The 19,153-nt window shown below is 37.1% G+C and overlaps 1 protein-coding gene across 1 annotated transcript in view; it reads right to left on the bottom strand.

Moving 5' to 3' along the window:
• LOC134797528 (MOXD1 homolog 1-like) overlaps positions 1-19,153 on the bottom strand; it is an 82,043-nt gene that overhangs the window by 9,369 nt on the left and 53,521 nt on the right. Inside the window, exons 3-6 of the mRNA XM_063769803.1 lie at positions 6,584-6,733; positions 4,512-4,670; positions 3,311-3,623; positions 360-461 (exon numbers count right to left, since the gene is read on the bottom strand). Of these exons, the coding sequence (XP_063625873.1) occupies positions 360-461; positions 3,311-3,623; positions 4,512-4,670; positions 6,584-6,733 (724 nt within the window). The remainder of the gene's footprint in view (positions 1-359; positions 462-3,310; positions 3,624-4,511; positions 4,671-6,583; positions 6,734-19,153) is intronic.

Consider the following 19,153-nt stretch of genomic DNA (forward strand, 5'->3'; position numbering starts at 1 on the left):
TGAGGTGCGTCTGGAACCTAGACTCAAAATTTTGAGAATGCGCCGCTCGTCCAATCCGTGTAGGCCATAATATAATAGGTTAGTATCGCGAGTTCTTCTAGTTTTCATCAAAATAACACATTCAAAAGGAATTTTCAAAAATCGTAGCAGTTTATTTAAAAAAGAACATAGGTAATATGTATTACGATCCTCCTCAGTATCGTGGGACCATCAGACCGGCTAGCATGACTGGCGTTCTCGCGAGCGACTCCATACATCTAGCGCGACATCAAGTATGGAGTAGCCCGCGTCAAGTCATGCTAGCCGGTCTCACAAATTACAGACAAATTACTATTGTAAACAACAATTAATGAACCCACCTTCATGCAGCGCCTGATTGTCGTAATGAACCTCCAACATGTAGAACGCCACGCCGGTTTTCTCGCCCAGCGGGATGCCGACGTTCTCCGGAAGGAATTCGCCTGGAATTAACATTCAATTACCACTAAAATACACCTTAAATTAGAGCAAGAAGGTTGCAAAACCAATGAGGTTTGAGGTGAGAATTGAAGACACTTGAATGATCATTTGTTAAAGTTTATGTACAATTAGATTTGCAAAGAAGATGCGGGCGGAGTGATCAATATTAATTTCTCGAAGTGTACATCCTTCGTCATCGTGGTAACATTTACAGGATTTGGAACCCGAAACATTAGATAAATAGAAATGTATAAAATAAAATGGATTTGCTAAATATACTAAAGAGGGAGTGACCGACGTTTTCAGTGCCCGATGTTGTTAGACATGATAAATTGATAACTACTCGTATCTTATTCAGCAGTGTCGACACTGAAGAAGAAGAAGAAGAAATACATTTATTTTAACGTCACAACATAGTACATGAAAAAAAAAAGAAAAGTATGCAGACATAAAAGAGATTAGGACGCTAAAATAGGATCCCCACTCAGCATGATGCCGCGGCAGACCGTGGCGCTGGTTTTCTGTGGGGACCTGACTTGATCTAAAATTGAATGACGACACGTATTACGCCAACGGCACACAAATAACACACACTGCAGGCCGTAGTAACTTTTTCTTTGTATTATGTGCGCATTTCCTTGCATATTTTAAATGCTGGCTTTTCTGGGGGTTTTCAGAAAAAATGGTAAGTACTTTACCATTTTTTTTTCTAAAAATCATCAACTTTTGGGTTAATTAGACTCAGAATCACGAGTACTATTGAATGAGACAAAGAAAAAAAGTGTCCCCAGTTTTTCATACACATTTTGGGTGTCAGTTTTGTAACGGTCCATACAAAATGTATGTGAAAATGCGTTACAAAACTGTCATTTTTTAAGTTAAATTGGTTTTAAGTGAAAATGCCCTTCTACGTTAAATACACGTCTAAACATTGAATTAAATAAACAGTTTTGACTTATTCACAGTGTTGGTGGTACCTATTAGTAGTCGCTATAACTGTTACAAATTTTAGATATCTGCGTCAAACGGTCTCCGAGAAAAACGCATTTACGAGTAACCAATTTGCAAGATCAAAGTGATCCCACAAGTGCTCCATGAACAAACATTTGTTCGAAGCACTAAAATATAGGTAGTTTAGATTGTTAAATCAAAAACCGACTGATTACATAGACATAGACATAGACATAGAACAATTTTATTCAACATCACATGAAATGACAGAGTGATGATACTGATGATACTGATGATTAACAAACTCCCACCCAATAATAAATCATAGAAGCCCTGTCCGTCGTTCCGGCAACATTTATTCGTATTCACAACCAAAAGGTTTTACGTATAGTAGAATTGACGGCGTTTAAGCTGTTTTAGGTTTGAATGTCGGAATACCTGATTGGTGATGCCGGAAACCGCACTGGATGCAATGGCTTTGTGGTTTGTCAATCGTTATTTTATACTAAACGCCACAAACAATTGAATATTTTGAAAATGTTTTGCAAAACCATGAATTTATATTGGTGAATTTCATAATGCATACCTATTCCACTTTTAACGTCAACTAAGTTGTTGTACTTGTCTATGACTGATAATCAACACTCTTTATTTCTTTAATCAAGGAATATAAGCAAAAAGTAAAAAGTCGCTCTCAAGAGTGCAACATATAGTCAAATAGACAGACATAAGGTCACTGTGGGTAAGTCCGTCTACAAGGCAAGTCCGTCAACACGTTATAACTTTTGAATTTGAAGGTGTATGCGACTTTGGAGTCCAGTCGGTTAACCAGTTTTTCGCGCTAGTTCCGTCACTGTAAAACAGATGGCGCTGTGACAACCAACTTCAGAGCAATCCGCCTCAACAAGTCATTTCGTGTTTTGAACTCGAAGTCATAGTGCGACAGCCGTTCGAAATTTTTTTTTTTATATAGTTTTTGAAAAGATTGTGCATCAAAAAGTAACTACGTAGGTAGCATAAGAACCAGTTGTCTTTATTCTATTTTTAAAATATCAGAAATTAGCTTAGTTTTGTAATTATACGTTCCACAATTTATCATATTAAAATTTGACTAAGTTGGAAAGTCCGTCTATTATGTTCAAGGCAAGTCCGTCATATGCCGGACTTTCGTTAAATCAGAGATTACCAACTGTTTGTGTGACTTTAATATTATAACGATTTGATAAGGTATCAAAAAATCCTCCTGACTTTGCGCATGATGTTACTTAATTAAATTTTGATATCAGTAAATTAAAAGAAATGATTAAAATTCATTTTAAAATTACTATTGATCTTTTATTTCGGAAATCAAAAAAATAATTATGTTTAATTATTTTCCAAAAAAGGTTTACCACCCCATTTTGGACTTGCCTTTGTTTTAGAAAAATGGTGTTTATTTCGAATCTGAACCGTATATTAACAAGTTTAAAATACACTTTTCATTGTCTTGATCCGTTCTTTTTAGGAATTTGACTACGAACATATACACACCCATAGATTGGCTGATATCATAACTAGACGGACTTCCCTTAAACTGCACGGGAAGTCCGTCTACTCGTCGAATTTTAAAAAATGCCATTGTTTTTGCTTAATTTGTCCTTGAAATGATCTGTCACTAAGGCTAAACTATTAATTATTAAATTCTTCATCGTATGCGATTACAAGCAGTAACATAGGTGAATAATTAACGGAACTAGATCACTCCAAAGTAAAAAAAAAATAAAGTATGCCTTCGCCACAGTGACCTTACCTACTTTCGCATTTATAATAAACACGATTATAACGCAGAATTTTTAAGGGTACATACCTAACAACAATAAAATTTACATAATTATTGTTAAAAAAATGAGAATATTTTTACCTTTAGACCCAATAGCCCAAGCAGCAACCGGCGTAACACAAGTCGCCCATTCACTGGGCCTACTCGGCCCATAGAACCCATCCTGATTGGCCCATTCCTTCCACAAATGCTGATCGGGATCCTCGGCACATTCGTATAGAACCATATGATGAACGGGGGAGAGGCTATTTTTCTCTAGCATGGGGACGCCGTCTCTGATTGGTCGACTGTCGATCAGAGGCTGATAGCCTACGATGTGGTGCTTCATGGGTAGGTCGGGTGCTTTGAAGATCTTGCACCAGAATAGAGTTGCCATGTCGTGGGGTATTGTGAGCTGGAAAGAACGTTCAAGAATATTATTAAAAAGGTACAAATTAAAAGTGGCCACAGCTGATCCAATGTCAAGCCTCGGCTCGTCGCCTTGCTCGAGCGGTGTCTCACTTTGCTAACTGACAATAAAAACAAATGATATTCAAAAACACTGAACCCTGAACTCAACACATTTTTATGAAGTAAATTATACCTAGTATTTATGAACTGTGATCTCGGGGTACCAATATAATGTAATACATAACAAAATACGTTTATCATCGTCGAGGGTTTTGTTTGTACATAAAGTACTCGTATACAGTTTCTCGTACGTTACTTTATTATTTGTTTCCTCGGGAACATAAGGAAAACATAACAAAACAAATGAGTAATCAAAAGAGGAGTCGTTGAACTAATTGAATGATAGGACTTGTTTATAGAGAACAGTATTGTACCTACTTACAAAACTATCGACATATTGTCTAACAATAGGTAATGTTAAAAAAGATCAAACTTGACAGAACAGTCATGCGATCATGTTATGGTTTTCATCAGCTGTTCCGACTAACAATATGGTGCTTTTCGTGCGCAAATACACGAGTAACTATAAAATACAACCCAATCACTATTAGTACCTATGACTATAATATTTGATGATCTCCCTCGATTTCTCCAGGATGTCACTGTAAGGTTCTGACGGATTACAATGAAACTGTGAAGACCCTTTCAAATGAACAAAATGTCCCAAATCGGTCCATTCGATCCGCCTTCGAGTAACATATTACACACTATAAGATGCAGATTAATTAAGAACCCAATATTTTAAATTCTAACATCAAAAAAAATATTTTGTTCATTCTCCGTCATGGAATTACCCACTCATTTTTGAACTCGGTTTTAAAAGGCAACTTACATTATTTATCCGCACATCCCAATGCCTCAAAGGTATGGTCTCCGGCTTGGACACGGGCAGCAGCAGCCTGAGGGGCCTGGAGCCACTTCTGACGTGTTTCGGCAGCTCTCCGTCGGAGCCGTCGGGGCCGAGCGCCCAGAGAACTTGCATTGTGTCGTCCTGTTGAAATTAAAAAGATAAAACAACCTTTTCTGACGTTTTTCTATCAATCTTCGACGATTCGTTGAATCGGATTATCACATAAATATATAAATAACAAAAAAGGGCGTTTTCTAAAATAAATATTGAAAACCTGATTCTTTAAAATTTGGACGTTCTTGGGCTCATTCTACTCAACATCGACAGTATTATCCATCCCACCATTAAAAAAAAATGTCCCAAAATGTCCATTCCATTTTTCACTTGTATGTGCTCACGACGTAGTGGAACGTACAATTTCCATACAAATTTTTGGGACATTTTATTTTATCATCAGAATTGAATATGCTAGTGATTCTGAGTTGAAAGAACCCAAAAACACTAGGATCTGTGAGAATCAGGTTTTCGGTATTTATTTTAGACAACGCCCAAATACAAATATAAATTATATAAATTACATCCCTACAATGCTTTAGGCCCTGGATGCGACTCTTTGGGGATACGATGGCAGCTCTTCAAGACATCCAAAAAATAACACTAGACTTTGTAGACCACTAAAAACAACAATAAAGGCTCTTTAAAATTCCTAAAACTGATGATTTCTACTGAGATTGGCTCTACTCTAAAGTTTATCAACCCCTGTTCTGGGGGCTTCCAAAAGTTTTTGACTTTATCGCTCGATAGAAAAAAAATCACAAACATATGTCTAAAACGCACTTTCTTTTAATAATTAATCATTAAGAACACATGGGTTCGATATTTCAACTGTTCTGTAACGTAATGACAGCAAAAAACTTCGATATTATAACTGTCGTAATTAATTAATGTGTGACCGAAGAAGTGATGACAATATAACTTATGATAAAAACTTAGATAATGAATTAGATGTTTCTTATGATCGGTGGCTATAATCAGGGTCATACAAATAAAACTTTGCATTTTACGATTTATTAACAGTTTCATTTTATCCGTCTTTGATTTATATTTAGACTGCATAATTTTTTGAGAAATTTGTAGTTTGAATTAATTTCCAATGTAGGTAGGTATGTACTATGTAGATAGTTTAAGACCCTGGAAAGGACATAGGGTACCTACTTTTTATGAATCATAATTCATCATAATTCCACGCAGATGAAGTCGCGGGCAGAAACTAGTAATATTTAAAATCCAAAAATTTACATTCCATCTAAACAAAATGTTTCACAAATCTAACTGCCGGGCCTGATTGATAACGCAATTACCTAAGCATCTCCGTCAAAGTGAATCTTCGTAGATAACAACGAAAGCCTGATTTGCATTCAGAGCATGATTTACTATGTAAGTATAACTGAGGGGTGGGCTAATGACTCTGCTCTTAATTTAATTTGGTTTGCTGAACACTTGTTATTCATAGATGATATCATATTGTTCGACAAGACACATGCATCACAATAAGCCTTGCCAACCCTAGCCATTTCGTAAAACACACACATTAAGCAACACACACACACACATTAAGCAACCCACACACATTAAGCAACACATCCCTCTATTTCAAGACTCGTCGCTATAAAATGCGTCCACTTTGTCCCGCTACCTACTTTTATATCTGGTTACAGATGGGCAAGATGCGGAAATTTTCATAAAAGTTAGAAAGTTATCGGGAATTTCAGAAAAAAAAACATAGTAAATTAAGGACACTTTCATTTTGTAAACGGTCAATTTAAGTCCCCATACAAAAATACGAGATGTTTCCGAAATTTATCAATGTGCATTTTCGCAATTTTGGAAACTTTCCGACGGAACATCACTTTACACTTTATACTTTATTTATAGTATCAGGCATGATATTTACCAGTTGCTTTTCAGGAAAGGAATACATCCTGAGGAATCAGCGCTGCGTTAAACCTGCGTTGTAAATGACTTTATGGTTTTAATGAGATACAAATACTTACACCAATAACGAAGTCCTGTATGTCACACGTGTCCAGCATCCGTCTGAACTCGACAGTGGTGTGCGTGTCATTCTGGTAGCCGGAGATCAGCTCGACGTTCTGCACTTCGTCGGCCACAGCTCTGTCTTCGAACGTTAGTCCGTGGCAATCCTGAAAAGAAAATAAGAATATGTGAAAACATATGCTATCAAAAATTCAATAATACATAATTATGTATTTTTAAGTATAAATGTTAAAATCTTGAAATGTCCACCTGGACCCTTTTTTGCAAAGCTACAAATTGCAATTTAATCAGAGTTAAATATCAGCATTGCGTCGGCCTAAATCGCAAACCTCGTAACTCCATTTCAAGGAAATTAGTAATTGCTACATTGGACAACAATACTTATAGTCGCAAACCTCGTAACTCCCCCGGAGGAGTTACGAGGCTTGCGACTTAGGCCGACGATTTTGGTAAAACGCGTGTAATTCGCAATTTTACTGCCGGTTTTCTGTCGTCAAATTTTACATGTATCTTTCTAAAATAGGACTAAGTCTAGATAATGGAAAGCTGGGGGTAAAGGGACCGCTTATGTTGACAGTATTTTAAGACGGCCCGGCCCGTGTCCTGTGGTATATAGTATTTTCTTTACTACTTTCTCGATATAATAATGACAAACATAACATTTTACGTGAGGCCCTTCCTTTTATTCATAAATATTCCTTTTCATAGACCATTATACTTTCATGGCTCGTATTTTTTTCTATTTGGGAGATTATTTCACATTTCCACAGGAAATTGAAGTCTGTTGCTAAAATATGACCAGGCGTCAGACAGGTGACGGCGAAGACGAGTTCCGTACATTTCCGGACTCCGTATCAGCAACGTAATATGTATTTGACTTATGCTGAATGAACAGTATTCATGGCGTGAACTCCGAATATGAATGTGCAGTGATGAAGTAGTCTAATTTATTTTCATTGTCGTTTATTTCCACAACGTTCAAATACTGGACATGTCTAACGTACACGTAAATATATATACATGCATGTATTTATCTTTATTGTTTTGGGATAAAACGAAATATGAATCATATTCTATTGCCAAATTTATGAAAGTATATTAATCTATAGATGTTCAAGCAAATCTTGTCAGTAGAAAAAGGCGCGAAATTCAAATTTTCTACGAGACGATATCCCTTCGCGCCTACATTTTTCAAATTTGCCGCCTTTTTCTACTGACAAGATCTGCTTGACCAACTATAAACATAAAACCACTGTATCACTTAAGTAACTAGACAAGTAGACATCTTTCATTACATAATTGTAACTTAGTCATAACTAAATAAACAACACTCGAACGCTGATGACTGTTAGATGACATTTCTTAAAATGATTTGTTTATTTATTCAATAAAGAAACTCTTCAATTATTAATTGCTCGCAATCTCTTTTCTAAAAGTAAGTGCTCTCGACTCCAAGGTCAATATAAACAACCGTATTTCAAGATTATTACAAATTTTGGCTAACTCAAAACCACAGTCTTAAAATGATGAACAACTGATGATGACTAGAATAATAGAATAAATACTAGCGACCCATCCCGGCTTCGCACGGGTTACAAATTATACACCTAAAAACCTTCCTCAAGAATCACTCTATTGATAGGTGAAAACCGCATGAAAATCCGTTCAGTAGTTTTTGAGTTTATCGCGAACAAACATACAAACACACAAACAGACAGACGCGGCGGGGGACCTAGTTTTAAGTATAAGGTATAGTGGCTGACTACTAATGGCGTTATTCATAAACGCGCTACAGGCTTCAATTATTTATTAATCTTTTGTCTTAATCTGTCATTTTGAATTATGTATTTGTAAGAAAGAGATAAAAACGTAAATTAATTCTAATTGAGGCTTGTTAAGTTTTCTAAATAAGGGGGTTAGGTGTTGAATAATTAATTAGTGCTCAGTCTCGAATTTGAGCTAGTTAATTTCAGATACATATTGTAGTTATAAATATTCGATATTCGCTTGTGAGTAAAAAATAAAACCTTATTTTAGCGTTTAGAAAAAAAAAAAGTTTTCTGTGTTTTATTATTGAATTCTCTTGGGACCTATTTCAAGTTGATCTGATTATCGCGAAACGAGCTTCCTTAAAAATACAGTGCTCACTTTCAAAACTCAGTCTTACCCTTTTTATCATTATTCTTATATTAGTCAGTTTTTCACGGCATCTCTATTGCTATGTTAAATCCATTAAAATAAACTCTTTTTTACCTAAATCCACCCAAGTTTAGCCAAAACTAAAATTTCAGTCAAGTATTGAAGGAAGTGTTCTTATTCATATATACTCAAGAGTGTACGCACGCACATGTTCGTAATAAGAAACTCATGCGATTAAAGAAATATATATTAAAACTTAACTTCACTTGGAATACGAGCATTAAAGCATAATTTACGGCGCTTGCACGTGATCCCGAAAGTTAAAATGACTATTCCACAAGAAAAACGGCAGCTCGAAGGACCTCCACTCCATTTACTTGCCCTATCTCCACCCTATCTCTAATCCCTCGACTCCAACTTAAGATTTGTGCCTTAAAAAGTAATATTAAATTCCTAACAAAGTTAAAGTATACCTACTTTATTATTTATAAAATACTTGACCAGCTAATGGCAAAACGGGATAAAAGAAAAACAGAATTTTATTTCTGTTTCCAAGTTTATTTGTATTTGGAAACTCAATAAAAGATACGGAAACGTCGATTAAGCGCCCGCAATTGATCGAGAAGCAAACAAAAGTTTCAGAGACGAGTCTGAACAGAACATTTCGGACCCGCAAGAAATAAAAGCAACGCATTTGGAAGCAGATTACTAATGCAGCAGATAAGCCAGGCGCGAAAAAACACGGCCCTAATCATGGGCATCATGGCCCGGTCCACGACATGCCATAAGGCCATAATTATTTATTGTAAGGCAGTCGCACGGTGAGCAAAATGATTAAAGGGCCTTGAATAATTTTCGTTCACTTTTGATTCCAGGGACCAAACTGGTATAATGAAACCTATTTCAACTTCAGGGAACATTTTTTTTACACCACGTTTTTACACCAGAGATGTTACATGCGCGTTGCCGACCCTTAAGACTGTACACTCAGCAAAAACCTGTAGTACACGTACACCTTTTTTGAAGAACCCCCTATACTGTAGTCCATAACATAATAAGTTCTAAAATTTTCTTCAAAAGAAGACGTTCTTTAAAAAATTTTAAAGGGTCGGCAACGCGCATGTAGTTGCCCTGGATTTGCAGGCGTCCATAGGCTACGGTGACCGCCTACCATCAGTCAGGCTGTATGCTTATTTGTCACCGACGTGGTATAAAAAAAATGTTTTAAAATACTTCGTGGGTTATGTTAAGTAATCCGTGATTTGGGTATCGAAGAAATTATCCCAAACCGACCTCCATCCTTTTTGTATTCGAATCGCTTAGATAAAAACTAAAAAGCAATACCTTAGGTAGCGGCAGATGATATTGAAATAGGCAGATGTGCAAGTGTGCAATAAAGATAAAGGTATTTTTTTTGCCAGCAGATGTCTACGCACGTGCCACATGTCGGGCACCTGGCGTTTGTAATGATACCAAATGTCAGTTGGGGTGAAGAATTTTATCTTGCCCTTTGTCGGTTGTAGTGTTGTTGGTTAAGACTAGAGTCCTTTGAGTCCTCTGCTTCAAGACTCGACTCAGTTTTTCAGACTCTTAAAATTAAGTCTTAACTCGAGTTCTTTTCAACTTGTTAGAGCCGAGTCTTTTGTAGAGACTTGAGTCCTTTTCAAAGAACTCACAAATCATACAATAACGCCTAATTTCTTTACTGTTATTTAGGAAAAGCCTATAAAATTGTTTACGGAGCCTTTATTTAGAAGCTCGAGTCCTTTTGAGTTGCTCTTAAAAAAGACTCAACAAAGGACTAGACTCGGTAAAAGACTCAGAAGTTTTTTGAGCGCCGAGTCTCGTTAAAACGAGCCGAGTTCTTCAAATTAAGACTCAAAGGACTCGAGTTCCTACCAACACTAGTCGGTTGTCGCTTGTCGACCTTCTGTTCGATATCTATAGACCTCAGACTAAGAATAGAGTATTCAGTAGTAATGCTAAGACCAAAATGCATGTTTCAATAGGGCTAACAGACTGAGGTATTTATTATTGTCGTAGTCTTACTTTTCTGCTTTGCTAAATGCGAAAGTACCTAACTCTGTCTATCTGATACCTCTTTAGGTTTATTCCACTGTGAACAGATTTAGATGAAATTTGGTACGAAGATAGTGTGAGTACCTACCGGGGAAGGACGTAGGATAGTTTTTTATCAATCATGATAACCATCTGAGCAGACGAAGACGCGAGCATAAGCTAGTCAACAATAAAGATAAATGTAGTTTTTCAGGTTCACTTAAGGGGCCCAATGATTAACAGTCCGCCGGACGGTATTGGCCTGTCAGTTAGAACATATTTTGACAGTTCCGAACCACTGACAGGCCGATACCGTCCGGCGGACTGTTAATCAGTGGGCCCCTTTAGACCTACCTAATAATTTAATTCTTATCACGAAAATATAATTATTTGTGTTATACATAAACTGTTTTCGAAGCTTTTATAAACATAAATAAAATGGGAAGTGTTATAAGAATACCTCTCCTCGCAGGCTCTTAAAATAGTCATGTTATGTTTAACTAATGGGTAAGCGATGAGTGATACGAGTTTTTAATAGACATCGGCCGTGTAGCAAAATAGAATGGGGATCCTTTTATAAACAGCAAGGGATCAGCCACAAGGGTTATTAAAATAAATATAAAAGATCTAAAACTTACGGAATAGTTGGTCCTTAACTCTAAGTTATGCAGAGGGAATAAGCAGTGGGAAACCGCGTATCTGACTGTGCCAGACAGTCTGCTAACAGGGAGAGATGGCGGGAGATCGTACGAAGAGTTGTGTCCGCCTCTACTACCGATGCGGACGCCTCAACTTGACCACGACCGCTCTGTCAAGAGCGATACGACAGAGAAGAAGAACTCTAAGTTAATGTAATATTTTATGTTTTATTCTGGGTAGCTAAAAAAATGTAGTATTTTAACTACTGGCATGATCATCATAAGTTCGTACTGTTTGGAAAAAAGTCAACGCGCATCAATATTGATATCGAAAGGTGTAAGCCTAATTTCCGCACAATCCCTTCTGCCTCTGTTCTTCCTTGAAATGGCAGTAAATAGTACTTTAAACAACCGTAATAAGAGCCACGTGGTTATCGGTTTGGAAACTTCCAATCCAATCAATTTGCATAGGAACAGATAGGAAAGGGCAAATAGTTCAGTGGTTTTCCGAAGCTTTGTGATAAGGACCCTTCACGGACTATTAAACTATTGAGTCCTTGTTTCCTTATCTAACTGATGGTTTGGTTTAAACACCAGAAAAATATTGTTGAAGCCTTAAACACGTTAGATAAAAGCGTTATTGTTAAATTAATTTTGTATTAAGTAGGAGCTTCTACAAGCGATGCTTAGGAAAAGTGGAAAATTCACTGTCTGGCACGAGACGCGGACTCGCGACTCCAGGATACCAATCCGCCGCTCTACTAACTGAACTACCCAGTCTCGAAAACTAGCGGGTCTCTAGCGAGACAATTTCAACTTTTCCAACACTGTTCTAAGCATTATTCGTTTTACTTATGACGATAATTGTGTAAACAAAAACTTTAAGGTACTTAATACAGACGCACTACAGACGACTAAAACATCAAAGTCACCTGACAATCTTCAGTTTAATAAATCAAACACCAAACCAATAAGGATAACCAATTAGACAATAGCAGACAATTACGTAGGTAGTTAAACTGGTATAGAATCTTAAATTACGGAGGATATGATATAAAAAGATCGGCATTGTATCGTGGGAACGGACGTGAGCCGTAAATCTGCGAATCTCTGCTAAACCAGTTTGTTGTAGGTATTTCATACTGCACAACTATCAAGATTTATGGTAGCTTGTGCTTTTGGGTTGGCGGGTGAACTTGTGTACTAATAGAGTCTGTTCGGAAAGAGAAGAGTCATGGAATGTATTGGGCCCCATACATTCCACGACTCTTCTCTCTCCGCACAGACTCTATTTTGGAAGGTTTAAAGAGAGTAACACTAGGCCCGGCATGACACATGAAACGTCTGGGATCTAAGTATTTCCAGGATATGTAATAAATATTCTAACTCTCTATTTTTTTTTTTTTACTAATTATAAATCATTTATTTACATACAATATATATACAGTGGTACTACTAAACTAAATTAATAACTAGCTTAAATCTAAAATAGGCCCTTGAGGCATTGTACCAAGGATGCTGGCGGCATTTCCTCGCTGTATCGCAATGCTGATACGTTGTGCGAGGTAGCCGCCAGCTCTTCGGTCACCAGTTACGTCAACCAGACGCTTCGCGATTTCTGCGAACAACTTATGCGCGCTGGGACCCCATGGACCTAGAGTTTCAACTCCAAATGGTACAAAATGGTACTCTCTGCCGAGGCTCTTATATTTGTTACGTTTTAGAATTTCGGCGCTTTCCGCCGCTCCGCCCGCTTTTACAGTAGTCCGTTGGAGGTGGGACGGTGCCAGTGTGTCTACGCAGGTAGCATCCCACACTAACATCCGTCCCAAGCTCCAAGGAACTAAGGACACTCCATCGGGCCTCTTGCCATCATCTCTGATAATGCCAGTCGGCTCAAGAAGAGCAGGCACATTGATGATGGCAAGAGACCGACGGACTATGTCATTAAGCGACGCATGTCTCGAAAAACGGCCTGCACTTTCTTGACAAGATAATCCGTGGTGTCCCAGTCGGTCCACGTCCGTGCCACAAGAGCATATGTGTGGCGTACACACCGAAACCCCGAGTCGCAAACCAGTCGCCAGTCTAAGGGAGGCCGGATCCAAGAAAGTACCAGTATTGGGCGAAGGATGGGCATGTAGCCAGTAACCGGCTTCCCGGGCTCCGACCGCCAAAAGCCTCGCGCGGTCTGGACCTGTACAGTTGTTTAGGAGAGTATTGTAAGTTAAATCACAGTAAACATTATCCCAACTCCTTTGTGAATTTGGGTTGTCTGGAAATTGTTTGCCTGGGCAAGCAATTTTAAAAGCATTTTTGGCGTCCTCAAAGCCCGCGATCTCACAGTTTGTGGGCAAAGCCCTTAAGATATTGTACCTCAACATTTCTTTCTTTATCTGACATATAAGTATAGAAATGATCAGTCTGAACCTAAATTAGCCTGAGGCATTGTTCCCAGGACACTGGCCGCGTTCCCCCTCTGCACAGTGAGGCTGAGTTTTTGCGCAAAAAATGCGCCTGCTCGTAGGTCGCCAGACACTCAGGCTAGTTTGGTAGAAATTTCTTTTCTTTCTTAATTGAAAATAAAGTATAAAATAATCTCTATGTTACAACCAGAGTGTTGTAGGTGTTTTATACTATACAATAATTTTAAGATTTATTGTTGAGCTTTTGCTGGATCTAAGCGGGTAATTGTATTCACAAATATTTTGTTAGCTTCTGAGGACTATAGTTCGTTTTTTTAGCGTTAGAAAAAGACTACGCGATCTTGACGTGTCTCTAATTGAAAAACGCTTGTTTTAAATCAGTACTTAACTATTACTTATGAAAGCAAAAGAAAGTAAATAATCGTATATGATTCATACTTGTTACATATTTGCCGTGACTTATTTTTCATAAGTATTTTTCAATAAAAAGACATGTCAAGATTGTTTACCTTTTTTCTAATGCTAAAAAAACGAACAATATGAGTCACATAGTTTTGATGAGAGAATTGTTAGGCACGGCATAAGACGTCTGACAAAATATTTCAAAGAGATATCTCTTCAATATCTCTTTGATATATTCAGCATAAACATTCAACAAGTACGCCTTCTTTTATACCTCAGCAGTCAAGATTTATCCCAAAATGTATGTCAATTGCTATTACCTAATCTAATCTTTGAAGACTATAAGACTATAATTCTGCCTTTTTGTCCCTAAATTGACATGCGCCATTCGCTGCAGCCCTATTTGGAAATTCGAAAATATTATTTTACCTTTAGATGACCTTATTAAGTCAAGTTTGGAATCCATTCTCAATATTCAGCTCAGCGACGATTCCTGGACCCAAGCATCCCAACCCATCCGTCATGGTGGGCTAGGGATCAGAAAAATTTCTAGTGTATCCTTGCCAGCTTTTTTGTCTTCAGTCCACAGCTCCGCAAATCTCATAGGTAAAATCCTACGGGGACTTCCCTCAAACTATGAGACTGCGGGCTTGGACGAAGCTAAGAAAGCTTGGTCAAGTGCTTGCCCGAACAAGGATTTCCCAACTCATCCAAATTGTCAAAGGAGCTGGGATGACATCGTGTGCCAAATTTCAGTGAATTCCCTCCTAAGCCGTAGTACAGGCCGCGAACGGGCCAGACTACTGGCTTCGGCGTCGAGGGAGTCCGGTGATTGGCTCCGGGCTTATCCTTCACCGAACACCGGAACCTTCCTCACGCCGGACACTCTCCGCATCGCGACCTGTCTTCGGCTTGGAGTCCGCGTCTGTGCTCCACACAGGTGCCCCTGCGGCAGTGAAGTCGATGAATTAGGACACCACGGGCTATCCTGTCAAAAAAGTGCTGGCCGCTTTTCAAGACACGCCGCACTGAATGACATAATCCGGCGGTCTCTTGCATCCGTCAACGTGCCAGCTCTACTGGAGCCAACTGGCATGGCTAGAGACGACGGCAAGAGACCGGACGGTATGTCCCTGGTTCCTTGGAGTTTGGGAAGGGTGCTAGTGTGGGACGCTACCTGCGTTGACACTCTGGCCCCTTCCCACCTCACGGGAACCAGTCACCAAGCAGGTGCGGCGGCTAAAGCGGCCGAAAAGCTCAAATTCCATAAGTACAGGGGTCTCGGCCCCGAGTATATTTTTATGCCATTTGGGGTTGAGACCCTTGGCCCGTGGGGTCCTAATGCCCTACAACTTTTTAAAGACCTTTCAAAAAGGCTTATCGATTTCACTGGTGACCGAAGAGCTGGCAGCTTTCTCGCTCAACGTATTAGCTTCGCAATACAGCGGGGAAATGCTGCCAGCGTCCTCGGCACCATGCCAAAGGGGCCCAATTTCTTAGACGTATTTTAATTTTATTTAATTTTATTTTATTTAGTACTTATTAGTTTTAGTTTTAATTTAGTTTTATTTTATAGATAAGTTAGTTTATTTTATTTTTAAAATTAAATTAGTATAAGCGTTAAATATAAGTGATTTTTAATCTTTGAAGATATATCTCTGTAAAAGACAGATGTCTACAGGTGATTCCATAAAGTCCAGTACGGTTACCATCAGTTTGTCACTGACATAAAAACCGTACTGTTTGTCAAGGAAACCTTTGAAACGTAGGATTAATTGAAAGTATGTTACCTATAATATTTAGAGTAGGTATTATGATTTCCATTATGAATAATCATAATTAAGTTGAAGGTAAGTTGCATGAAACAATAAGTGTAATTAGTTTAATGAACAATACGACAGACATAAAGATTTTAAAATAAATTCCATTAACCCTTTTCCAGGCCGCACCAGTCTACAAGGTTTTCCCGAAAAATCCAAATATATTTATTCCAATTAATCCAGTTTTGATTATACATTTGAAGACAAGTCAAATTTCCCGAAAGTGCAATCTAATTTGAATCTTAAATCGGAATGCTAAAGTTGAAATTCTAGTGGCGCGTATGTGGTTGATAAATCGTACTATGCCTGGAAAAGGGTGAATTTAAGCTAATCTTCTGTTTTTCTACCAGTATATTTGTATAAATGTTGAAATTGTTTTCAAGATAACGACTCAATTTCATTTTAGCAAGATAAAGATTTTTCTTGTAAAAATATTCAGTTTCACTGACATAATACCTAAGAAGTTTTTTACGATGAATCCTTGGTAAAATTGGATGTAATAAGCGTAAAACTAGTCTGGACCTTACACAATCCACTCATTTTTACGACCTCAACCGCACCCATAAATCCTAGATTTTGCGGCTTCTTGAGAAAAACGATCAAAATGGGATCAAAACGTTACGCAATTCTATTGTGTAACAGCAAGTTCAAGCGGAAACATTAAAATTCTTTGTACGTTCACACAAAAGAATAAGTTTCGAGAATGAGCCTGATGGTTTGCGCATGAGAATCGGGGGACAATAGGTAAGCATGTAAATCGACGTCAAACGCTGATGTTAGGTTTGCCGCAAACAAGTGTTGCATTTAGGTGTAGGAAAATGTAAATGAAGTCTTAGAATCCAAGACTTCTTTTACATAAAAAAAACAACGGGTTGCACTCCGGGAGTGCCGGCAGAAGTGAAAACTCAATGACAGTCTTACGCCTTACGGTCACGTGACACCTGTTACGAGTTTAACATTTTTTCCCCATCACAAAAAGTGCACAGCGCCGCTAAAGAAGTTTTCACTTCAAAAAAAATAAAAGCCACACGCGGTTGTTAGATAAATGAATATATTTTTTTTAAATATTAAATATTAAAAACTCAAATGTTTATAGTAAATATTACTTCCAAGGTAAAACTTGTCAGGATGTTATTTATTTACCTTGATTCATAATTATGTAAAACTGCTAAATCAATAACTGGATACTATTTAAGTTTTAAGCAAGATAAATAAAATAATAAACAGATGTAATTGAAAATAAAACTGTTTTATTAAATTGAATAATACAATTTATTCACCTTATCATCAACAACTAATATATACAACCACTATTAGTTTATAATTCAGTAAGAGATTATTTAATTAATTATTAATTAATTAATCAAGTAAGTACATAATTATTACAATAATTACCAACATAGTATTTACTTAACTTTCAATATTCCTTTGGCGATGATTAACTCAGTGCTGCAGGGCAAAGCAGAATGCTCAAAGCAGAATGATTGCAGAATGCAGAATGAGGGATAATGGATCGGTCGGTCCCTTTTATACTCATTTCTACCTGGCAACTGGTTGATCATGCCACTTGTTATTCGATAAGTGACGTCACAGAAGTAGTTTCTCATGTACCTCGTCCATTTATCGAATTATGCAGAATAAAACTATTAGAACATCTTTTCAATAAACTCCGTTATACATAATTATTAATCAGTAATATTAATACGAAATATAGTCACTTCAAAGTAGTTTACAAATCTTAGTAGTAGGTTAACTTACTGTCTCTCTTGTCAACCGTGGTTTCGTATCATACCCACATAAATAACAAATTCTGTAAAATTCACGTGAGGTTGTGTTAAGTGTTTAAATAGTGTAATATATTATCAACATTGGACGTCAAAGAGAAACAGGTCAGTTTCATACGTAATACAATTTGTACATAGAATAACAATATTCTAACACGGCCATACTGACATATACTTCGTTCTCGAAGTACACAATTAATCAATAATCTTAATAATAATAAAAAAAACACCATAGCATAATCATAGGATAGTGATTGATTAAAATAATATTAACTTTGACCACTTGCCAGATATCTAGACATGTTTGTCCCATTCACCCGCTGCTAATGAAATGAACAAACACCAAACAAATGGCCGACCAGCGGAGTGCTTTAACTAACTCAACACTTTGCCAATCATCTAGACATGTCAATCTCATTCACTCGCTGCTAGTGAGACAGAAAAACACCAAATGAAAGGCCGACCAGCGAAAGTGTTCAACTTCATCGCTACAAATCCAATAAAAAATAATCAATCAATGAATAACTTTAATCAATCACTTTTAAGTGATTTTGACCAATAAATATTAACTATTCAAATATAGAGTAACATAATATTTACCTACATAACATAAAGATCGTTCAGCCAATCTGACGTATCATTGCACATTGTGTTAAACATATTAATTACAGTTGCTACACATCTTTCTACTTGACCATAGCTTCGTGGTACACCAGGAATCTGCTCCACTGTCGCTTGTAGCGGGGTCAAAGGCGGAAAAAGCGATGTTCTTGTCTCTTCCGTGAGCACCGGAGACAGCTTTCAGAAGGATCCACATCCGTGCTGCTGTGGAAAGCCACAGGTTCCATATTCGTCTGAAATTATATAAGTATATATGTAAAGTGTAGCTGGATACAATCCCACTTCTGATGTTAGATAAATGAATATTTTTTAATAAATATTAAATATTATAAACTCAAAAATTGATAGTAAATATTATTTTCAAAGATAAAACTTGTCAGGATGTTATTTATTTACCTTGATTCATAATTATGTAAAACTGCTAAATCAATAACTGGATACTATTTAAGTTTTAAGCAAGATAAATAAAATAATAAACAGATGTAATTGAAAATAAAACTGTTTTATTAAATTGAATAATACAATTTATTCACCTTATCATCAACAACTAATATATACAACCACTATTAGTTTATAATTCAGTAAGAGATTATTTAATTAATTATTAATTAATTAATCAAGTAAGTACATAATTATTACAATAATTACCAACATAGTATTTACTTAACTTTCAATATT

Source organism: Cydia splendana, chromosome 15 (assembly GCF_910591565.1).
Source record: "Cydia splendana chromosome 15, ilCydSple1.2, whole genome shotgun sequence".
Lineage (NCBI taxonomy): Eukaryota > Metazoa > Arthropoda > Insecta > Lepidoptera > Tortricidae > Cydia > Cydia splendana.